The sequence below is a fragment of the Gopherus evgoodei genome, chromosome 1, assembly GCF_007399415.2.
Source record: "Gopherus evgoodei ecotype Sinaloan lineage chromosome 1, rGopEvg1_v1.p, whole genome shotgun sequence".
NCBI lineage: Eukaryota > Metazoa > Chordata > Testudines > Testudinidae > Gopherus > Gopherus evgoodei.
The window spans coordinates 268,224,293-268,244,479 of record NC_044322.1 but is presented as its reverse complement, the minus strand read 5'-3'; the positions used below and the strand labels follow the sequence as shown (position 1 = coordinate 268,244,479).

The window sequence follows — 20,187 nt, the reverse complement described above, 5'->3', positions numbered from 1 at the left end:
AAATTTTGGGAAGGCATTCCTGAAGTCCTTGTTAAATAGACTCTGAACTCCATCTCCCACAAGTACTGCTTGTGAGTCACCTGCCTGGAATACATGGCTGCACTGTAGCTGTTGTTCGTTGAGATGTGATGCAGACCTGTACTCTACAACCCACCCTCAGCATCAGAGTCTGTGCTCTTGATGTTTGGTGTGAAAGAACTGAGGGGGATTGGGGAAGCACTGCCCTTATTTAGCTAGGAGAGGAGCTAGGGCCACAGGGTGTGAGCACCACGCCTATGAGTACTGCTAGGCAAAGTAGAATTAGTCTAGAAGAAATTATGCCAAACCAACCTAATTTCCTTCTTTGATAGAGTTACTGGTGTAGTAGATAGGGGGAATCAGTAGATGTGCTATATCTTGATTTTAGTAAGGCTCTTGACATAGTCCTGCATGGCATTCTCATAGCCAAACTAGGGAAATGTGGTCTAGATGAAATTACTATAAGGTGAGTGGACAATTGATTGAAGATCATACTTAGTAATAATCAGTGGTTCGCTGTGAAACTGGGAGGGCATATCTAATGGAGTCTCGCAGGGGTCAGTCCAGGGTCAGGAACTCATCAATATTTTCATTAATGGCCTGGATAATGGAGTGGAGTGTTTGCTTATAAAATTTGCAGAGGACACCAAGCTGGGAGGTTTTTCAAGCCTTTTGGAGAAGAGGATTAGAATTCAAAAGGACTCTGGCAATTTGAAGAATTGGTCAGAATTCAACAAGATGAAATTCAATAAAGACAAGTGCAAATTACTTCATTTAGGAAGGAACAATCTGCACAACCACAAAATGGAGATTAACTGGCTAGGTGATAGTACTGCTGAAAAGGATCTAGGGGTTGCAGTAGATCGCAAATTGAATTAGTCATCAATGTGATGCACCTGCCAAAAAAGCTAATATGATTCTGGGGTGTATTAACAGGAGTGTATTGTATGAGAAATGAGAGGTAATTATCTTGCTCCATTCTGCACTGGTGATGCCTCCACTGGAGTACTGGGTCAAATTCTGGGCACCACACTTTAGGAAAAATGGGGACGAATTGGAGTGAGTCCAGAGAAGAGTGACAAAAATGATGAAAGATTTAGAAAACCTGACCTATGAGGAAAGGTTAAAAAAATTGAGCATGTTTAGGCCTGGTCTACACAGGCTGGGGGAGCTAAGTCAGTCTAAGTTAAACAGCTTCAGCTACGAAAATAGCGTAGCTGAAGTCAACATACTTAGAGCTACTTACGGCCGTGTCTTCACTGCGGTAGGTTGGCTGCTGACGCTCCCCCGTCGACTCCACCAACGTTTCTTGCTCCGGTGGAGTACCGGAGTCAACGGGAGAGCGCTCAATCGACCCCCACTGGATTGATCGCTCTGGAGGTAAGTGTAGACATGCCCTTTAGTCTTGAGAAAAGAAGATAGAGGGGAGGGGCCTGATAAGTCTTCAAATATGTTAAAAGCTGCTAGAAAAAGGATTGTGATCAATTGTTCTCCATGTCCACAGAAGGTAAGACAAGAAGCAATGGGCTTAATCATCAGCAAGGGAGATTTAAATTAGATATTAGGAAAAACTTTCTAACTAGAAGGACAGTTAAGTTCTGGAGCAAGCTTACAGGGGAGGTTGTGGAATCCCCATCACTAGGTTTTTTAAAAAGGCTGGACAAATACTTGTCAGGGATGGTTTACTTTCCCCTGCCACAGTGCAGGGGACTGGACTGATGACTTCTCAAGGTCCCTTCCAGTCCTACATTTCTATTATTCTGGTTTGTGTGTCATTAGCAATTACTATACTGTTAATCTCTGAAATTCATGGATTTTTAATTAACAGTGGTTTAAATGAGAGAAGAAGTGGGCTCTCAGTTCACATGTTGGCCAGTGTGAAGTGAATGAAATGTGCAATAATATTAAAACAACCAGCATTGGTCTCCAACTCTGCTGATTCGTAGGAGCTGGGAGTGCTGTGCACTGTGGAAGATCAGGGTTAGTCCTCTTCTCTTGTGCCAGGGTGGGAGTAGGCACTGTGAGAGACCTGGTTTTGAGTTCCAGGCAGTTAATGTAGTAGATTGCAGCACAATCCACTGCTATGCAGATGGCTTGGGTTTATTTCTAGTGTGACACACACATACACACACACACAGCCCTGGCAGCCTGGGGGTTCAGGAGCCTCTATCCTCTGAGTCAACTATTCAGGCTCATCACCATTGTGTCTGAGCACCTAAGAGTATCATCTGCATTTTACTAATGGGGAAACTGAGGCACAATGAATTACCACACTTCTATTTTATGAGGTTTCTTCCAGAAGGCACATTGTAACTGCTGGGTACTTGCAGTAGGGATTTCCTATCCTTCACTGAGGCCCAGGTAATGCCATGTTATGTTACATGGAGGAAAAACAAATGTTTTACTTGTTAATTTTCATTCTCCGCCAAGTGATTTGGTGCTTTAAAGTTACTTGACTTAGATCAGTGGTAACAACAGCTAGAGAGCCAGCTCAGTGGCATGGATTTAAGGGGAGAATTGTGATGAGTAAATCTCAGTGCCGGTGTGCTCAGCATATCTGTATGTCCAGCGAGAAAGGTATGAGCTTTTCAAGAGTGGTCTATCAGAACTGTATCTTCTGAGCACAAATTCAGTTACATGCCGTTTTTCAGCACAGAGAAACTTCAGCTTTGCCAGAGAAACAATCAGTGACTCCTCTCTGCTCCCTTTTCCCCTGTCAGTGCTGCTTCTCTTAACACATTCATAGCCTGGAGCAGTAATATGGAGCTTCCTGAGCACCCCCTCACTCCCACCCTTCACAGGAAGCGGGAGGCTTTTCCTTAGGTGACTCATATTGAAACAAACCTTCTGTCTCCTTCAAGGGACTCATGATTGTTTGAGTTTTCAGCTGTGGGTGATTGCAAGCCTCCTTCTCCTCCCTGCCCCTTTTGTGTGTCAGGTCTGATCTCCTCAACATAATCTCTGAGAGATTCAAAGCCCTTGCCTCGAGTGGTTTTCCAAAAATACTGTGCAAAGGATGAAATCGGGTAGACAGCATTGAAAGGGGGAAAGGAGTGAAAGTGATGGTGAGGAAGAAGTCCCTCAAGGATAGAATGGCAACCCAGAGGTCAGCTCTGTCCCCAGGCATGAAGCATCAGCTAATGTTTTCGTGCAGACTGGAACAGACATAGAAATGAACCTCAGTGGTGATGTGTGGGTGGGGAAAAACATTTAACCCTTTCCAAACTACTGTAATTAATGAAAGCTAGGGATCTAGGGATTTCCTGTCAGAGTCAGCCTTTAGAGCATCTCATTGTAAAGTGACAGCATGTACTGGAAATGGAGAGCCAGCCCCCTTGTGATACCTGAGCACATTTTTAACAACTCTAATGTAGTTTCCATTCAAGCCCTCACTTCCTGCCTGCTGTCCCTCCTGTCTCAGAAAACTGCATTCTTGATAGTCATTACCTTTGCCAGGAGAGGGTGTGAGTTGCAGACCCTGATGACTTGGCCTCCTTACACACAGTTTTCCAGGGACAAGGTTACACTTTGGCCATACCTGAAGTTTGTATTCAAGATGGTGTCTCAGTTTCGCTTGAACCAGGTGGTATATTTGCCTGTATTTTCTCCTAAGCTGCATTCCTCCTCGGAAGAGCAATGCCTCCGTACGCTAGATGTCAGACTCTCTCTAGCTTTCTATCTGAACAGGACGGAACAGTTTTGTGCTTTGCCTCGCCTGTTTCTTATCGTATGTGGACCGCATGAAGGGCACAAGCAGTCACTGTGCAGACCATCTCTAGATGGATAAACATCTTGCATAAATACTGCATACAATAAAGTGTCAGCTTCACCTCCTTAACAGATACAGGTGCATTTGATGACAGCACAGGCAACATCGTGACATTCCTCAATGACATCTCCATATTGGACATTTGTAGGGCGACCACAGAGTCGTTCATGCATACTTCTACAGACCATTATGTGATCACCGCTTCTTCCAGAGTGGACACCAATATCAGAAGAGGGGTCCTGCAATCTTTGTTCAGATAGACTCCAAGCTGAGCCTCTGGTTGGGTGTGCTGCTGACTAGTCACCTTCTTGGAATACACATCTGCATCTACTTGAAGAAGAAGAAATGGTTGCTTACTATAACTGGTTCTTCAAGGTGTGATGCAGAAGTGTATTCCACAACCCACCTGCCATCCCTTCTGCATCAGAGTCTTTCACTGGACATTTGATAAGAAAGGACTGAGGTGGGTTGGGGAGTGCGTGCTGCCGCTCTACAGGCACTGCTAGGCAAAAGTCTCTGGCTCCAACGCACACATACACCTACTTGGAATACACGTCTGCATCACCTCTCGAAGAACTTCAGTTGCAGTAAGGTAACCATTTCTTCTTTTCCATAAATGACCCTAAATCCACACCTAGTGTGGTGAACATTTTTGGTGTTCTCAACTGGTGAAGATAGGAGTCTTACTTCTGCTGAGTGCAGTTCAGTGGGGAAACAATATGATAGAGAAAACTAAACTATAGGTCTTGATTCAGTGAGGAATGCAGGAGCTGAAAACAAAGAAAAGTATAGCTGCTGTCCAAGGGCCTTTCATCTTCTTGCTCTGAATGCATTAGACATCGTTATGGAAGGGCCTCAACCTTTAGGATGTCAAGACACTGTTATCTTCTTCCCCACCCTGGACATGCTCCTTGTACTTGACTCTAGTACCACATTCTCAGATATAGGTGTAAGGAGGTATAATAAAAGCTGTGACATGCACTAGTACTGGTAGAGACTAGTACTGGTACAGACTAGTACTGGTAGAGACTGCTCTTTATTCCCTGGTCCTAAGGGTCAGGGTTGCAGAAAGTCATGTGGTGGGAGGGGAATGGTGAATGTCTGCCGACTCTAGTGGTTACTGTTACAGGAGGCACTGGCATTATCTTGACACCTTGCATCCAGGGCTGGCTTTATGAACCGCGGGGCCTGATTGGAATACTCGGCGGCGGTCCGGGGCTTCGAAGGCATTTCAGCAGCAGAGCGTCCTCTCCAGGTCTTCCGCTGCACCAAAGGACCCCCAGCCACCGAAGACCCCCAGAGCAGGGCCCCCTCAGGTGTGGGTGCAGGACCTTCTTCAGCGCGGGTCCCGGTTCTGGGGAATTGGCGTAAAGCCGGCCCTGCTTGCATCAATAATATGCTTTCTGTAATGTCGTTTAACTGGGAACTGTGTTCAGTTCTGCTTGAGCAACCCTAGAAGTAAAACTCCAGCACTAGAAGCGTCTGTCCTAAGCTAATGGTAGCAGTACATCTGTCAATAACTTTTGCGCTGCCTTTCCTGCTTGGGGAAATAGTTTCTGGTGCACAAAAATTGTGTCTGCATACTTGAATGCATAGGGACTTGTGTGGTATTATTCTAGTGGAAAGTAGTGGTGACTGTCAGTTGTCAGGCTGTGACATCTTTGAGGCTTTTATTTAAGTTGCAGGGAAAGTCTACACTAAAGTCTATATGAAACTAGGTGAACCTGTAACGTCTGAAATCCAGTTACATATGGATTCTGTCCACAGGTGCCAGTGCAATCAAACTGTGATTCTACTTACCCTGGTTCTAAGCAATCATCTGTATAACTCACTCTCTTGTAGTGCAAGAGCTCTTTACCTCACTGGCAGATTTCAGGCTGCTGGGGTTACCAAGAAACAGTATTTTTATATGACGTTTCCTGTCTCTCTGGTTGCATACTGTCTATGTGGCTTCCTTCTTTGGATCTAGCCTATTAGAAAACTTCCAGGTTCTGCTGAGCAAGAGGTTTGCCCTGGCATGGCTAGTTGAAGGTAATCTACTGTCTTCATGCCTTCTGGGTGGGAAACAAAATGAGAGACAGAAAGACACGCCCACCCTTCCCCACAGGTGTGTAAGCTGCAAGCCAGAAGAGGAATAGGAGTTGTAGTCCCAACTGGCTGCTGTTAATATGGCTGTGCTCTGTACAGGCCGTATTATTAGCCAAAGCCTCATTGTGCTACCATAGGGTGGCTTACACCTTAAAGGCTAGAGGACTGGGGTCAGCTGATCCTGATTGCTAAGGAAGCATACCTGAGCAGGAATCACTTGATTTCCCTATAAGAGCAGAAGGAAGCTGCAGAGAGTATTCTCAGGAGAAGAGAGGCTGCTGGGAGCGAATAGGCTTCAGCAGAGAAACCTGAAACTTGGAAAGGCCTTGGAGAATGGATGGACTTGAAAACTTTATTATGAATGTTTAAGTTGTTAAAACAGAACCTGATAGGGGATGGGAATGGATGGAAGTGTTTGAATTATTGAGGAAGTCCCCTGAAAGGGGAAAATGAGGCAAGGACTGCTTGTAGGGCCATTCTGAGGCTGAGAGGGGGCACCCAGGAGAAGGTCACTTGTTGACAACTTTAAAAAAAATATGACAGGGGAGTTGGTAACAACTCCTATAGTTAAATTGCCTAATATTTTCTGTTATAAAAAACTCATTCACTCTTCCATTGTTTATAGAAAGTTGTTGATATCTGGCAGGAGGAACACTCTCCAGTTACAGAAATGTCCTTTCTGTATCCTGTGAGATGTTATTCAACCTTTTGCTGAGATATAAATTGTTAAAATTCACCATTTCACTTCTCTGCTTTTCATTCCTCAGGATAATTTTGACAGCATGAAAAAAACGAAACACATGAACATCGTAAGGTTGGGCTCATGACACTGCCACAGCAGCAAGAAGACACTAGTGGGAAGAGTGGGGTAGAAGAGCCAGGCTGGGCTCCCCGGAGCCAGCTCATGGTCCCAATGGCTCATACCCTTCTCTGGAGGCACCACATGAAACAGGAAGTAGCTAGGCTCTTTTCTCCTCTCCCTCCACCAGTACAGCATCTGGCCCCAGGTACACAGTGGGGCTGGAGCTCCTCCAACTTCCCACAGGGGAAGGAGAAAAAGACAGACCAGATTCCCTCCAGCCCAGCAGCCAATCCCCCGACCTCTGGAGATACAGTGAGCAGGCATTCCCCACCATTCCTAAGTGGGAAAGAGAGGAGCAGGCCAGGCTGGAATACCCAGTGCTTGACCTAGCAGTCCATCCACCCTCTGGGAGAACAGCCTTCTGCTGCTGCCAACTAATGTAGTTAGGCCTCTAGTTCAAGTGGTAGCAGTCTGTGCTGTACTGCTGAATGTTAAAGGTTGAACCCTGCTGATGGTGCATAATGGGGCGTAGTTACAGTTGCACAGAACATTATTTGTTTTTACCTTTTTCCGTTTAAAAAATCGAGAACATTATTATGTTTAAAAAAAATCTCTTGAGAAAGTAATTTAGGTTGCAAAATGAAGCATTTCAAAATTAGGAAATCCCAGATTTGTGGTTGCTCACACAACTTTAATTCTGCTCCCTTCTGTTATGCATTATGCCAGTCTTTAATTACATGATCACATATATTTTCCCCACAGGGCACCTGCCCCATTCAGTACACAAGATGGATACACAGGGGGACAGAATTAAGTTTGAGTGGGCAACCATAAATCTGGCATTTCCTGTCGTACTTGACTCTGCAACCTAAGTAATGTTCTTTTGTGTGTGTTTTATGTACGTGTATATTATGGGCAACCTTAATAGGTGTCACTACCATCTTCACCTAACACTTGTGGTATAAGACCCTGTTTTCAATTGCTTATAACTTTGCAAAATTTTTGCCATGTAGGCTGAAATTTTCCATCCTGGGTGACTGCCTGATTTTTTGTGAAAGTTTCAGCTAAAATAGTGTAGTTGTTTCCAAAAATGAGATTCAGGAAAAATATGTTGTATTGCCCATGTTAAAAAAATCTTACAACTATTTTGTTGTATATCTGGAGCAGGGACTTGAAATTTGGCAGGGGATGTTACGCAAGTATCAGGGATTTGTCTTTTGCCATCCTCATGAAAATCCTCCCAACCTGGGCCAAGTTATAGGACTCTGGAAATTGCAGTTTATGCAAGCTCAGTAAGCACTTGTTAGCTGCTGGCAGATAAATTTTCTGAAGATTCCATCTATTCTGGGCATGCTCCATCCCAGGATTGCAGCAGCTGAGCTGCAATTCTCTTTCAGTTGCTCCTCCTAGCTTCCAGGAGCCAGTAGTGCTGTTCTTTGTCCTCCCTCTGCCACCCCTGCCCCAGTGTCCAGGCAGTGTGGAGGAGGAAGAAACAGCCTGACTGGAATGCAGAGAGTTGAACAGGAGTTTGGGGGGAGTGAAGTGGGGGAAGGAGCCATAGGGTGAGGGTGTATAGGGAAAGGCATGGAGGAGGGTAGGATCAAGGGGCATGGATGGGTGCAGAGTGGGGAGGGGTCATAAACTAGGGGTGAAGATGGGGGCAGAAGTGTTTATAGCTATTTAGCATATGCTTCCCTCCAGAACTTGAAATTTGAACCCCGGCTACCCCTGGTTCATTTCTTTGCTGTCAATAAATAGTTGTGAAACCCTCTGGCAAAGCATATATCTCATCTTTCTTCTGATTAATTATAGGGTAACCAGGTGTCTGGTTTTCGACCGGAACAGCTGGTCGAAAAGGGACTCTGATGGCTCCAGTCAGCACTGCCAACTGGGTCGTTAAAAGTCTGGTTGGTGGTTCTGCAGCGCTAAGGCAGGCTAGTTCCTACCTGTCCTGGCTGGCACCATGCTGCGTCCCAGTAGTGGCCAGGAAGTCCAGCTCCTAGGTTGAGGAGCATGGGGCTCTGCACGCTGCCCCCGCCCTGAACACTGGCTTTGCATTCCCATTGGCCGGTTTCCCGGCCAATGGAAGCTGGAGGGGGGAGGGGCAGTGCCTGCAGGCAAGAGTTGCATGTGGAGCCTCCTGGCCCCTCTGCCTAGGAGCTGGAACTGCTGACTGCTTCCAGGGGGAGTGCACAGTGCAGTGCCAGGACAGGCAGGCAGCCTGCCTTAGCCCCCATGCTATGCTGTTAACTGCGAGCCACTGGAGGTAAACCTAAGCCCCCAGCCCTGAGATCCCCCAAACCTGGAGGCCTCTCCTGCAGCTCAAACCCCCCAGCCCAAGCCCAGAGCCCTCACCTCCCTTCCCCAGCCCAGAGCCCCCTCCCACAACCTGAACTCCTCATCCCCAGCCCAACCCCAGAGCCCTCACCCCCTCCTGCACCCCAACCCTCTGCCTCAACCCACAGCCCCTCCCGCACTCCAACTCTCTCACACGCCAACTCTCTCAGGCTCACCCCGCAGCCCCCTCCCGCACCCTTAACTCCTCATTCTTCTTCGAGTGATTGCTCACATCCATTCCAGTTAGGTGTGCGCGCTGTGCGTGCACATTCGTCGGAAACTTTTTACCCTAGCAACTCCAGTGGGCCGGCAGGTCGCCCCCTAGAGTGGCGCCGCCATGGCACCTGATATATACCCCTGCCGGCCCACCTGCTCCTCAGTTCCTTCTTACCGCCGTGTCGGTCGTTGGAACTGTGGAGCGCGGCATAGCTGTCCTCCACGTCCCTAGCTCTCCTTGTTCTACGGTTGATAGTTGTAATTAGTAGTTAAGTGTAGTTAGTTATATACTTAATAGTGTAAATAATATTTGTAGATATTTGTTAGCCGGTTTGGGCCGTAGCCCTTCCCGGCACCCGGCACCGGGCTCATGCCTGGTTCGCCGGGCGTCAAGCAATGTGCGGCCTGTAAGAAGCTGATGCCGACCAGCGACTCTCACGACGCGTGTCTAAAGTGCCTGGGGGAATCGCACAGATCGGACAAGTGCCGCATTTGTAAGGCTTTTAAGCCTAGAACAAAGAAGGAGAGAGACTAGAGACTTAGGACTCTCCTCATGGAAGCGGCACTCGACCCGGCAGCTTCGCAGGCCGTCACCTCGACGCCGGCACCGGAAAGACTCCCCGGCACCGACCTTCCCCGGCACCGGGTGCAGAAGCAAGACCCTTGAAGTCTGCAACTCCATCCAGGCAGACTCCAGTGGAGCGCCCGGCACCGACATCTGCCGCGGCGCTACCGGCACCGTCGACTCCGGGCCCGGAGGGTCCGTCGAGTCCGGTCCCGCCGAGCTCCCCCATAAGATCTGGGGTTGAGCTATTGGTCCCATCGACGCCGGAGACCTTCGCCTCGGCACGGGACCTCATTGCCCTGACTGAGTCAACTCAGCCTCCACCCCTCGTACCTCCCGACACCGCGTCAGTGGCAGGTCCCGGTCCCGATCCCGGCACCGAGTCCAAGACAGACCCCGGTCCCGATCCCGGCACCGGTATGACTCCCGGTACCGGTCCCCGGCACCGAGAACATCTTCGGCGCCAGGACGCGGAGACTCTTTCCAGCCGCGGTCGGCCCCTCCATGGCCTTCCAGACAACCGTCGTTGTCATCGCAGGCAGACAGTGTATATGCGCTGGGCACTGACAGACAAGCGGCCCTTTTTCAAGACCCTCCGCAACAGGACCAGGGTCCGCAGCAGTGGGGGTTCTGGACACCCTGGGCATATCACCAAGCCCAGGGCCCCCAACAGCTTCCTCCTAGGCCTGCAACGGCAGAGCACAGGGCGCCAGAGGCGTCGTTGTCTCGCCCCCCTCCCTCCCCGGACGGGGAGGACGGGTCAAAGCAACAAGACCCTGATCTCCCTCCTGAGCCAGAGGCGAGGGCTGAGGCGGACCCCCCTCTGGACACTCTCTTGCCGGGGGTCTCCTCATCGTCTTCTCCCGATGAGGCGGTGGCTGGCACTTCCTCTAATAGCCCTCCTCCGCTAGATCTCAGGGCACATCAGGACCTCCTCAGGCGCGTAGCACAGAATTTGAGCCTGCAAGCTGAGGAGGTCTCTGAGATCGAGGACCCCGTCGTCAGCATTCTCTCCTCCGATGCTCCCACCAGGGTCGCCCTGCCCTTTATTCGGACGATCCAGGCCAACGCCAATACGATCTGGCAATCGCCGGCCTCCATCCCCCCTACTGCACGGGGCGTCGAAAGGAAGTACATGGCCCCCTCCAAGGGCTATGAGTACCTTCATATTCACCCGACACCATGCTCCCTGGTGGTGCAGTCGGTGAACGAGAGGGAGCGTCATGGGCAGGAAGCCCCAGCCCCGAAATCCAAGGAGGCCAGGCGTATGGACCTCCTCGGCCGCAAGGTTTATTCGGCGGGGGCCCTTCAGCTCAGGGTTTACAATCAGCAAGCCCTTCTTAGCCGCTACGCCTTTAACTCTTGGGTGGCAGCGGATAAGTTCAAAGAGCTGCTGCCACAGGAGGTGTGTCAAAAATTTGCGGCGATTCTTGACGAGGGCAAGAAGGTTGCACGAACCTCGTTGCAGGCCTCCTTGGACGCTGCGGACTCGGCTGCCCGTACCCTCGCCTCGGGGGTGACGATGCGCCGCATCTCCTGGTTCAGGTTTCTGGCCTTCCACCGGAGCTCCAATACACCATCCAGGACCTCCCGTTCGAAGGCCAGGGCCTGTTCTCGGAGAAGACAGACCCCAGACTGAAAAGTCTTAAGGACAATCGGGTCATTATGCGCTCCTTTGGGATGCACACGCCTGGGACGCAACGCAGACCCTTCCGGCCGCAGCAACAGCAGCAGCGTCAGCCATACCCCCAGTTCCGCCAGCGGCAGGACCTTAATAGGCGCCGCGGCAGAAATGGCAGGCGCAGGCCGTCGGGCAATCAAGGGGGGCAAAACCAAAGCTCCTCTAAAGCCCCACCTGGACCCAAACCTTCGTTTTGAAGGTGCGTCCGAGGGCGTAGTACCAGTATCCCCCATGGATCCTTCCCCCCCGTTTTCCAACCGCCTTTCGTTTTTCCTCCAGGCGTGGTCCCGGATAACATCCGACCGCTGGGTCTTACGCACGGTGCAGACGGGATACTGTCTGCAGTTTGTATCTTTTCCTCCCTCCCGCCCCCCACCCTCATCCCTCTTCAGGGACCCCTCTCACGAGCAATTCCTCCGCCAGGAGGTGCAGACGCTCCTCGACAAAGGAGCTATAGAGGCGGTTCCGGAGAACGAGAGAGGCAAGGGGTTTTATTCCCGCTACTTTCTGATCCCCAAGGCCAAGGGAGGCCTCAGGCCTATCCTCGACCTGTGAGAGCTCAACAAATACCTAGTAAAGTTGAAGTTCCGCATGGTATCCCTGGGGACCATTATCCCATCCCTGGATCCTGGAGACTGGTATGCCGCCCTCGACATGCAGGACGCTTATTTTCATATTGCCATATGGCCACACCACAGGCGTTTCCTTCGGTTCGTGGTCGACCGCCATCACTACAAATTTGCGGTCCTCCGATTTGGCCTTTCTACGGCTCCGAGGGTATTCACAAAATGCATGGCTGTCATTGTGGCACATCTTCGGAGCAGTCGCATTCACGTGTTCCCTTACCTCGACGATTGGTTAATTCGGGGCACATCGGAGCTGCAGATCCGCAGCCACGTCCGCAGGATCACCGGCCTGTTTGCTACCTTGGGCCTCATGATCAACGTGGACAAGTCCACCCTGCTCCCCTCGCAGAGGGTGGAGTTCATTGGGGCCGTCCTGGACTCCACCGTGGCCAGGGCCCTTCTGCCGTTGCCCAGGTTCCAGTCGTTGTCGGCGATCATTATGCGCTTGCTGGCAGCCCCCCTGACATCGATACAGACATGCCTAACCCTGTTAGGCCATATGGCAGCCTGCACGTTTGTGACCGGGTATGCACGGCTCCGCATGAGGCCCCTCCAGTCTTGGCTCATTGCACATTACCGGCCGGGAAGGCAGTCACTAGACATGCTGATCACAATCCCCAGGGGGTGTTGGATTCTCTCAGTTGGTGGCTAGACCAGTCCGTCGTGTGTGCGGGGCTCCCATTCCACCCACTCCAGCCCTCGGTGTCCCTAACGACGGATGCCTCAGATCTCGGCTGGGGGGCCCACCTGGGAACCCTGAGGACACAGGGCCTGTGGTCCCCACAGGAGGTGGAGCTACATATCAACATGCGGGAGCTGAGAGCGGTCCGCCTTGCTTGTCAAACGTTCTGTCACCAGCTTCGGGGTCGTTGTGTCGCGGTATTTACCGACAACACGACGACCATGTACTATATCAACAAGCAGGGTGGCACCAGATCCTCTCCCCTATGTCACGAGGCGATGCGACTCTGGGACTTTTGTATAGCCCACTCCATTCACCTCACGGCTTCCTTCCTCCCCGGAGTACGGAACACGCTGGCGGACCGCCTGAGCAGATCCTTCCTCGCGCACGAGTGGTCCCTCTGCCCGGATGTCGCCCTCTCGATTTTCCAGAGGTGGGGTTGTCCCCGCATGGACCTCTTCGCGTCCAGGGGGAACAGGAAATGCCAGGCGTTCTGCTCCTTTCAGGGCCGGGAACCCGGGTCTATAGCGGACGCCTTCCTTATTCCGTGGACGACCCACTTGTTCTACGCGTTCCCCCCGTTCCCGCTGGTCCACAAGGTCCTTCTGAAGGTGCGCAGGGACAGGGCCCGTGTGATCATGGTAGCCCCGGCGTGGCCCAGGCAACATTGGTACCCCATGTTGCTGGACCTGGCCATAGCTGAACCAATTCCCCTGCCCCTTCACCCGGACTTGATCACCCAGGACCACGGAACTCTCACCCGGACCTCCAGTCGCTGCACCTAGCAGCGTGGCTCCTGCGTGGCTGACCAGTTCCGAGTTGCGCTGCTCCACCCCGGTACGTGAGGTACTCTTGGGCAGCAGGAAGCCTTCCACTAGAGCGACGTACTCGGCCAAGTGGAAGCGTTTCTCCTGTTGGTGCGTGGAGAAGGGTCTCCTCCCGATGGAAGTTTCGATGGCCAATATTTTGGACTATATTTGGTCCCTTAAGCAACAGGGCCTGGCGATATCGTCCCTGCGGGTCCACTTGGCGGCTATCTCCACCTTTCACCCCGGTGGGGATGGCCGCTCCGTTTTCTCTCACCCGACGGTGACTAGATTCCTTAAGGGGCTGGAACGTCTATACCCTAACGTCCAACCTCCTGCCCCTACCTGGGATCTTAACCTGGTGTTGTCTCGGCTCATGGGGCCCCCCTTTGAGCCGTTAGCTACTTGCTCCCTGCTCTATCTTTCTTGGAAGACTGCCTTTTTAGTAGCTATTACCTCAGCTAGACCGGTCTCGGAACTCCGGGCTCTCACGATAGATCCCTCGTATACAGTCTTCCATAAAGATAAGGTGCAGCTGAGACCGCACCCTGCCTTTCTCCCCAAGGTGGTCTCAGCCTTTCACGTCAACCAGGAGATCTTCCTCCCATTTTTTTTCCCGAAACCTCATTCTTCACGCAGGGAGCAACAACTCCACTTGCTTGATGTCCGTCAGGCTCTCGCGTTTTATGTGGAGAGGACCAAACCGTTCCGCAAATCCCCTCAGCTTTTCTTGGCAGTAGCAGACTGCATTAAGGGGCTTCCCATTTCCTCGCAGAGGTTATCCTCGTGGGTAACGTCCTGTATCAGGACCTGCTATGACTTGGCTCACGTTCCTACGGGCCGTGTGATTGCGCACGCTACCAGGGCGCAGGCATAGTCGCTGGCTTTCCTCGCCCGTGTGCCCATCGAGGAAATCTGTCAGGCAGCGACCTGGTCATCGGTCCACACCTTTGCTTCCCACTACGCCCTGGTCCAGCAGTCCAGAGAGGACGCGGCCTTCGGATCTGCAGTGCTCCATGCCGCTACTTCTCACTCCGACCCCACCGCCTAGGTATGGCTTGGGATTCACCTAACTGGAATGGATGTGAGCAATCACTCGAAGAAGAAAAGACTGTTACTCACCTTTGTAACGGTTGTTCTTCGAGATGTGTTGCTCATATCCATTCCACACCCGCCCTCCTTTCTCCACTGTTGGAGTAGCCGGCAAGAAGGAACTGAGGAGCGGGTGGGCCGGCAGGGGTATATATCAGGTGCCATGGCGGCGCCACTCTAGGGGGCGACCTGCCGGCCCACTGGAGTTGCTAGGGTAAAAAGTTTCCGATGAACGTGCACGCGCGGCGCACACACCTAACTGGAATGGGTGTGAGCAACACATCTCGAAGAACAACAGTTACAAAGGTGAGTAACCGTCTTTTTCTTGCCCCACCCTGGAGCCCACATCCCCAGTTAGAATCCTCACCCTCTCCTACACCCAAACCCCCTGCCCAATGAAACCCCCAGTGAAAGTGAGTGAGGGTGGGTGAGAGCAAGCCACTGAGGGAGGAGGAATGTAGTGTGCGGGGGCGGGGCCTTGGGGAAAGGGTGGGACTAGGATGCTCGGTTTTGTGCAACTAGAAAGTTGGCAACCCTAATTAATTACACATTTTTCCAAAGCACCCCTGCCTTATTCAGTGCTCAAAATGGTGGACATTGCCCAATGAATGGGGAGTTTTGAAATATTTTTCTTTGTTTTCCTCAGTGTGTAGCCCTAAGTCTTATTTAACACGCATCCAAACTTTGCACTGAATACAAAATTAATTTCCTCATGCCCATTCCTATTGTGAATTCACCATAGTATCTACATGTTTCACAAACATTAATGAATTTATCTACACAACACCCTTGTAGAGTGAAGTTATGGTGTTATCCCCATTTTACAGATGGGAAACTGGCACACACAGAGAGAAAAGTCTAAAATTGTCAGAAATATCCACTAATTTCGTGTGCACAAGTTGAGACTCCTAAGGCCTGATTTTTAAAGGTATTTGGCATTTTTACATCACTTTATATGTTCAAAGCACAGCTCTAATCACCTTCATTTGCTGTTGTGAGTTCTCAACACTTCTGCAAATCAGTCCCCAGGTCTCTCAAATTGGGTACAAAGAAAATTCGCTAGATACTTTCCAACTCTGCAACAAATGAGATGGATCCTATAGACAACAGACTCAATAACTACCATGCTGAATGAGGCGAGGGCCCTGTGGAAGAAACAGTGAGAGATCACATAATTGGACTGAATCATAATGCATATGCACAAGGAGGTTGAATTAAAGTTATACAGGAAATCTTAGTTCTGGCATTTCTTAACTTTTGAGTGACTGATTTTTCAAAGGTAACTTTTTATGACATTTTTTGAACGTATTATGGTTATTCAGGTGAATTTTTGAATATAATATATAGTTAATGTAAGGACCCTGGAATGACTGTAATTGTTAGAGTTACTTAATATGCCAAAACATTATATTCAGAAGTGAGTTTGGATGTTTTTGTTTTTATTGCATTTTTGGAGTTTATATTTTGATTGCTCTGAGCTGTCCCTTAAAGGACGAGATGGGGAGAGCACTTTTACTGTCATGCGTGTTTGAAAGCATTGTGTAAGAGGTATTACAGTATCCACACAGTGGAGGATCCAGCCTTTGTATGTTTCTGGGAGGTCAGATATTGATTTAACTTTTCAGAAATCAAGCCTCATTCTAGAAGTGTAACATTAGTATTTCTGGAGGACTGGATGCCTTAGGGCTTTGCTAATGAGCTACAGTGCCTTTCCTCTGGAAGTCATTGGTGAGTGTGTGTAAATATAATTTGGTGCACCCCAGTTCCAACTCCTGCAACACACTTATCGTTATCATTTGTACTGGTTAGCAAGATCTTCAGGTCAGAGGCTGTCCTGAGTTGTGAGTCTGTACAGCGCCGCCCTGATCTCAGGTGAGCCCTCTGGAGAGAGCTCCTGATGCAGGGGTGAAAATCATGTTACTCATGATAAATGTGCGAGCGTTAGCATTAGCAACACTGATGGTCTCTCACACACTTGCCTCGAGGGTGGGTGGGGGAGTTAAAAACACGATTTAATCTTTTCCAAAAATTTCTAGCCAAGCTCATTATTTCCTACGGTTTTACTCATGACTATTGAACATTTTCTGGTTGCCAAACCTGAAAATAGCTAAGAGTTTAGGGAAGTTCCTATCTGTCTTATGCAGGGAGATGATTCCCAAGAATAGGAGTCCTGTGTGATTATCCTCGTCAGAGAAATAGGATTACAATTCACTTTCTCTTTGTCACAGCCCTTTCAGGAGGCAGATAGCATGATGTGACTGCATTTGGGAGGTGTCGCTAATCTGAGGTCATGTCTACATCTAAAATTTTGCAGCGCTGGTTGTTACAGCTGTATTAGTACAGCTGTATAGGGCCAGCGCTGCAGAGTGGCCACACTTACAGCAACCAGCGCTGCAAGTGGTGTTAGATGTGGCCACACTGCAGCGCTGTTGGGCGGCTTCAAGGGGGGTTCCGGGAACGCGAGAGCAAACCGGGAAAGGAGACCAGCTTCGCCGCGGTTTGCTCTCGCGTTCCCCGAACCACCCTGCAAACCGCAGGGAAGGAGACCTGCTTGCTCGGGGTTCCGGGAACGCGAGAGCAAACCGGGAAAGGAGACCAGCTTCGCCGCGGTTTGCTCTCGCGTTCCCGGAGCCACCCAGCAAACCGCAGGGAAGGAGACCTGCTTGCTCGGGGTTCCGGGAACGAGAGAGCAAACCGGGAAAGGAGACCAGCTTCGCCGCGGTTTGCTCTCGCGTTCCCGGAGCCACCCAGCAAACCGCAGGGAAGGAGACCTGCTTGCTCGGGGTTCCGGGAACGAGAGAGCAAACCGGGAAAGGAGACCAGCTTCGCCGCGGTTTGCTCTCGCGTTCCCCGAACCACCCAGCAAACCGCAGGGAAGGAGACCTGCTTGCTCGGGGGTTCCGGGAACGAGAGAGCAAACCGGGAAAGGAGACCAGCTTCGCCGTGGTTTGCTCTCGCGTTCCCGGAGCCACCCAGCAAACCGCAGGGAAGGAGACCTGCTTGCTCGGGGTTCCGGGAACGAGAGAGCAAACCGGGAAAGGAGACTAGCTTCGCCGTGGTTTGCTCTCGCGTTCCTGGAGCCACCCAGCAAACCGCAGGGAAGGAGACCTGCTTGCTCGGGGTTCCGGGAACGAGAGAGCAAACCGGGAAAGGAGACCAGCTTGATTACCAGAGGCTTCCTCCTTCCACGGAGGTCAAGAAAAGCGCTGGTAAGTGTCTACATTGGATTACCAGCGCTGGATCACCAGCGCTGGATCCTCTACACCCGAGACAAAACGGGAGTACGGCCAGCGCTGCAAACAGGGAGTTGCAGCACTGGTGATGCCCTGCAGATGTGTACACCTTCAAAGTTGCAGCGCTGTAACTCCCTCACCAGCGCTGCAACTTTCTGATGTAGACAAGCCCTGAGAGGAAACAGTAGAATGGGGGAGGAGAGAGAGTGTTGAAAATATGAGTGAGGACAAGACCTAAACCTGTTCTGGAAATACAGTCTGAGAGAAGAGAAAAGTCAAGTCAAACCAATGGGTCTGTGACCGAGGGAGAGTCTGAGGGCCCCAGCGAAGTGGGGCAGCTCTAGGGTTGTCACTGGGATTTAGTGCTCTCACTTGAGTCAGAAATGGAAGGATTCCTGCCTCCCTTCTTTCATGTGTAAAGAGGACAAAAATAAATAGAGTGGAAGTGGCTAGCAAGGAATAAATCTTTCTTCTCTTGTCTCTCTGCAGCAGTTCGGCAAAATCCTTGATGTAGAGATAATCTTTAATGAGCGTGGCTCCAAGGTAAGTCCTGTTTCTATATCCAGTTTCTCTTGTTGTTTTGATTGCACAGAGAAAGAGGCAGTTCGTTGCCTAGATAATATGCTCTGCAGAGATCAGGAGGACCTGGTGTGATGGGGGGGAATGAAGAAGCTATTTCTGGGTCTCTCTCCTGCTCCCTCTAACTCCAGAATCCAAGCATGGCCAGTTCTGGGCAGCACATCCAAATGCTCCCAAACATTCCTCTCTCTAATGAGAGATCAGGTTCCCCAACCCTGTGATGGAGGAGGGAGTCATTTGAATCCTCTTAGCAGCAGTTTTCACTGCAGAGCAATGTGGTGTTCTCTGGGGAAGGCAAGACAAGGTGACACTATGTGTTATTTATTGATATCCATAAAGCGGTTTTTATTATATAAAAAAGTGCTTATTTAGAGTAAGTGGAATATCTCACATATGCAAGGAATTTTTTCCTCGCCTTTGAAAACTTAATAGACTATTGTGAGAAATACTGGCCTTCCTTGACAGAGACATCTGATACTTAAATTAAGCACCTACAGTTTCCCCCAGTATGAACTCTTCCCCATTGAATTTCTATTTGCGCAGCTATTTTCACCTTTAAGAGGCATCAAAAGGGAGGTTTTGTTCAGCATTGATGCTAATTTACCTCTCTGGAGTCCAGGCTTCAAATGCTGCTCAGGTCAAATGTAGTGAATTTCAGTGATCTCTGTCCTAACTGGCAGTTGGATCTCATCTCATAACCAAGATCATCACAATGACAAATTGATGTGATTCTCTCTCTGCCCAGGAGGTCCAGCACTGGAATAGCAGGGAGTGTTTCAGGTCAGGATCAAGGTGCATTGGCAGAGCTCTGTGGGGGAAGCTTGCACAGTGCATGTCTATACTATGCTTGACTTAATCAGTGCTACGATTCCCATTTTCAATTAAAAATGAAAATTTCCTCTCTCTCACGAGATTTTGAAGATGCAAGCCAGCTATGCGGTTTATATTTTAAAATCCCTGCCTTTCCCTTGGGTTTGAAGTTCACAGCACTATGCAGCCCCACTGCTCCTTCAGTGATATACTGATATACAAGGTTCTCTACAAATTCTCACCGGTGTTCCCTAAATTACATTTTAAAATTCCTTAATATTTCCATGCATTCTCTGGAATCCAGGCAAGGGGTTGTTTTATGTCTAAAAGAACCAAGATTCACTTCCCACTCCTGACAGCACATCCCTCCACCCATTTTTGCCCATTGCGTGTGTTTTATAATCCAATCTGCGTAAATAGGTTTCTGGATAGTTTAGTTTGAGAGTTTTCTTTCTCTTTATAGATACAGTAAACCCGACATGCTTTTACCAGAAACATTCAGCTATGGCAGAATCTGTAAATATTTATTCTGCTCTGCACAGTTTTCTGATGTTCGTAGGGCAGAGCTGTCTGTGAATTAGCCTTGATTTTAGTAATTTCTCTCGGGCGTTGTGAACAGCCTCTAGCAAAATCTCTGCTTTTTCTGAAAGTAATCACTAAAGAAAAAATAAAACCAACTGACCTGTCAAAAAACTGTGGAGCTATATACCTCTTCCCCACAGTATTTGTGCTTTACAGTTCTGTGTGCTTTTCCACTTCCATACACACCCAGCCTCCTCCCCCAGCCCTGCATTAAACACCTACACCTGCCCTTTCCCATTTCAGGGATATTAACATGGAGGATTTTCTGTGAAGCCTTGAATTCTGATTATGAACATTAGCT

At 49.8% G+C, this 20,187-nt stretch overlaps 1 protein-coding gene across 11 annotated transcripts in view; it reads left to right on the top strand.

Annotated features, from left to right (window-relative positions):
- Nucleotides 1-20,187, top strand: part of RBFOX2 (RNA binding fox-1 homolog 2) — a 273,394-nt gene that overhangs the window by 212,353 nt on the left and 40,854 nt on the right. For all 11 annotated transcript variants that reach the window (XM_030545378.1, XM_030545406.1, XM_030545338.1 and 8 more), the window contains exon 5: nucleotides 18,405-18,458. In XM_030545378.1, coding sequence (XP_030401238.1) covers nucleotides 18,405-18,458 — 54 coding nt within the window. The remainder of the gene's footprint in view (nucleotides 1-18,404; nucleotides 18,459-20,187) is intronic.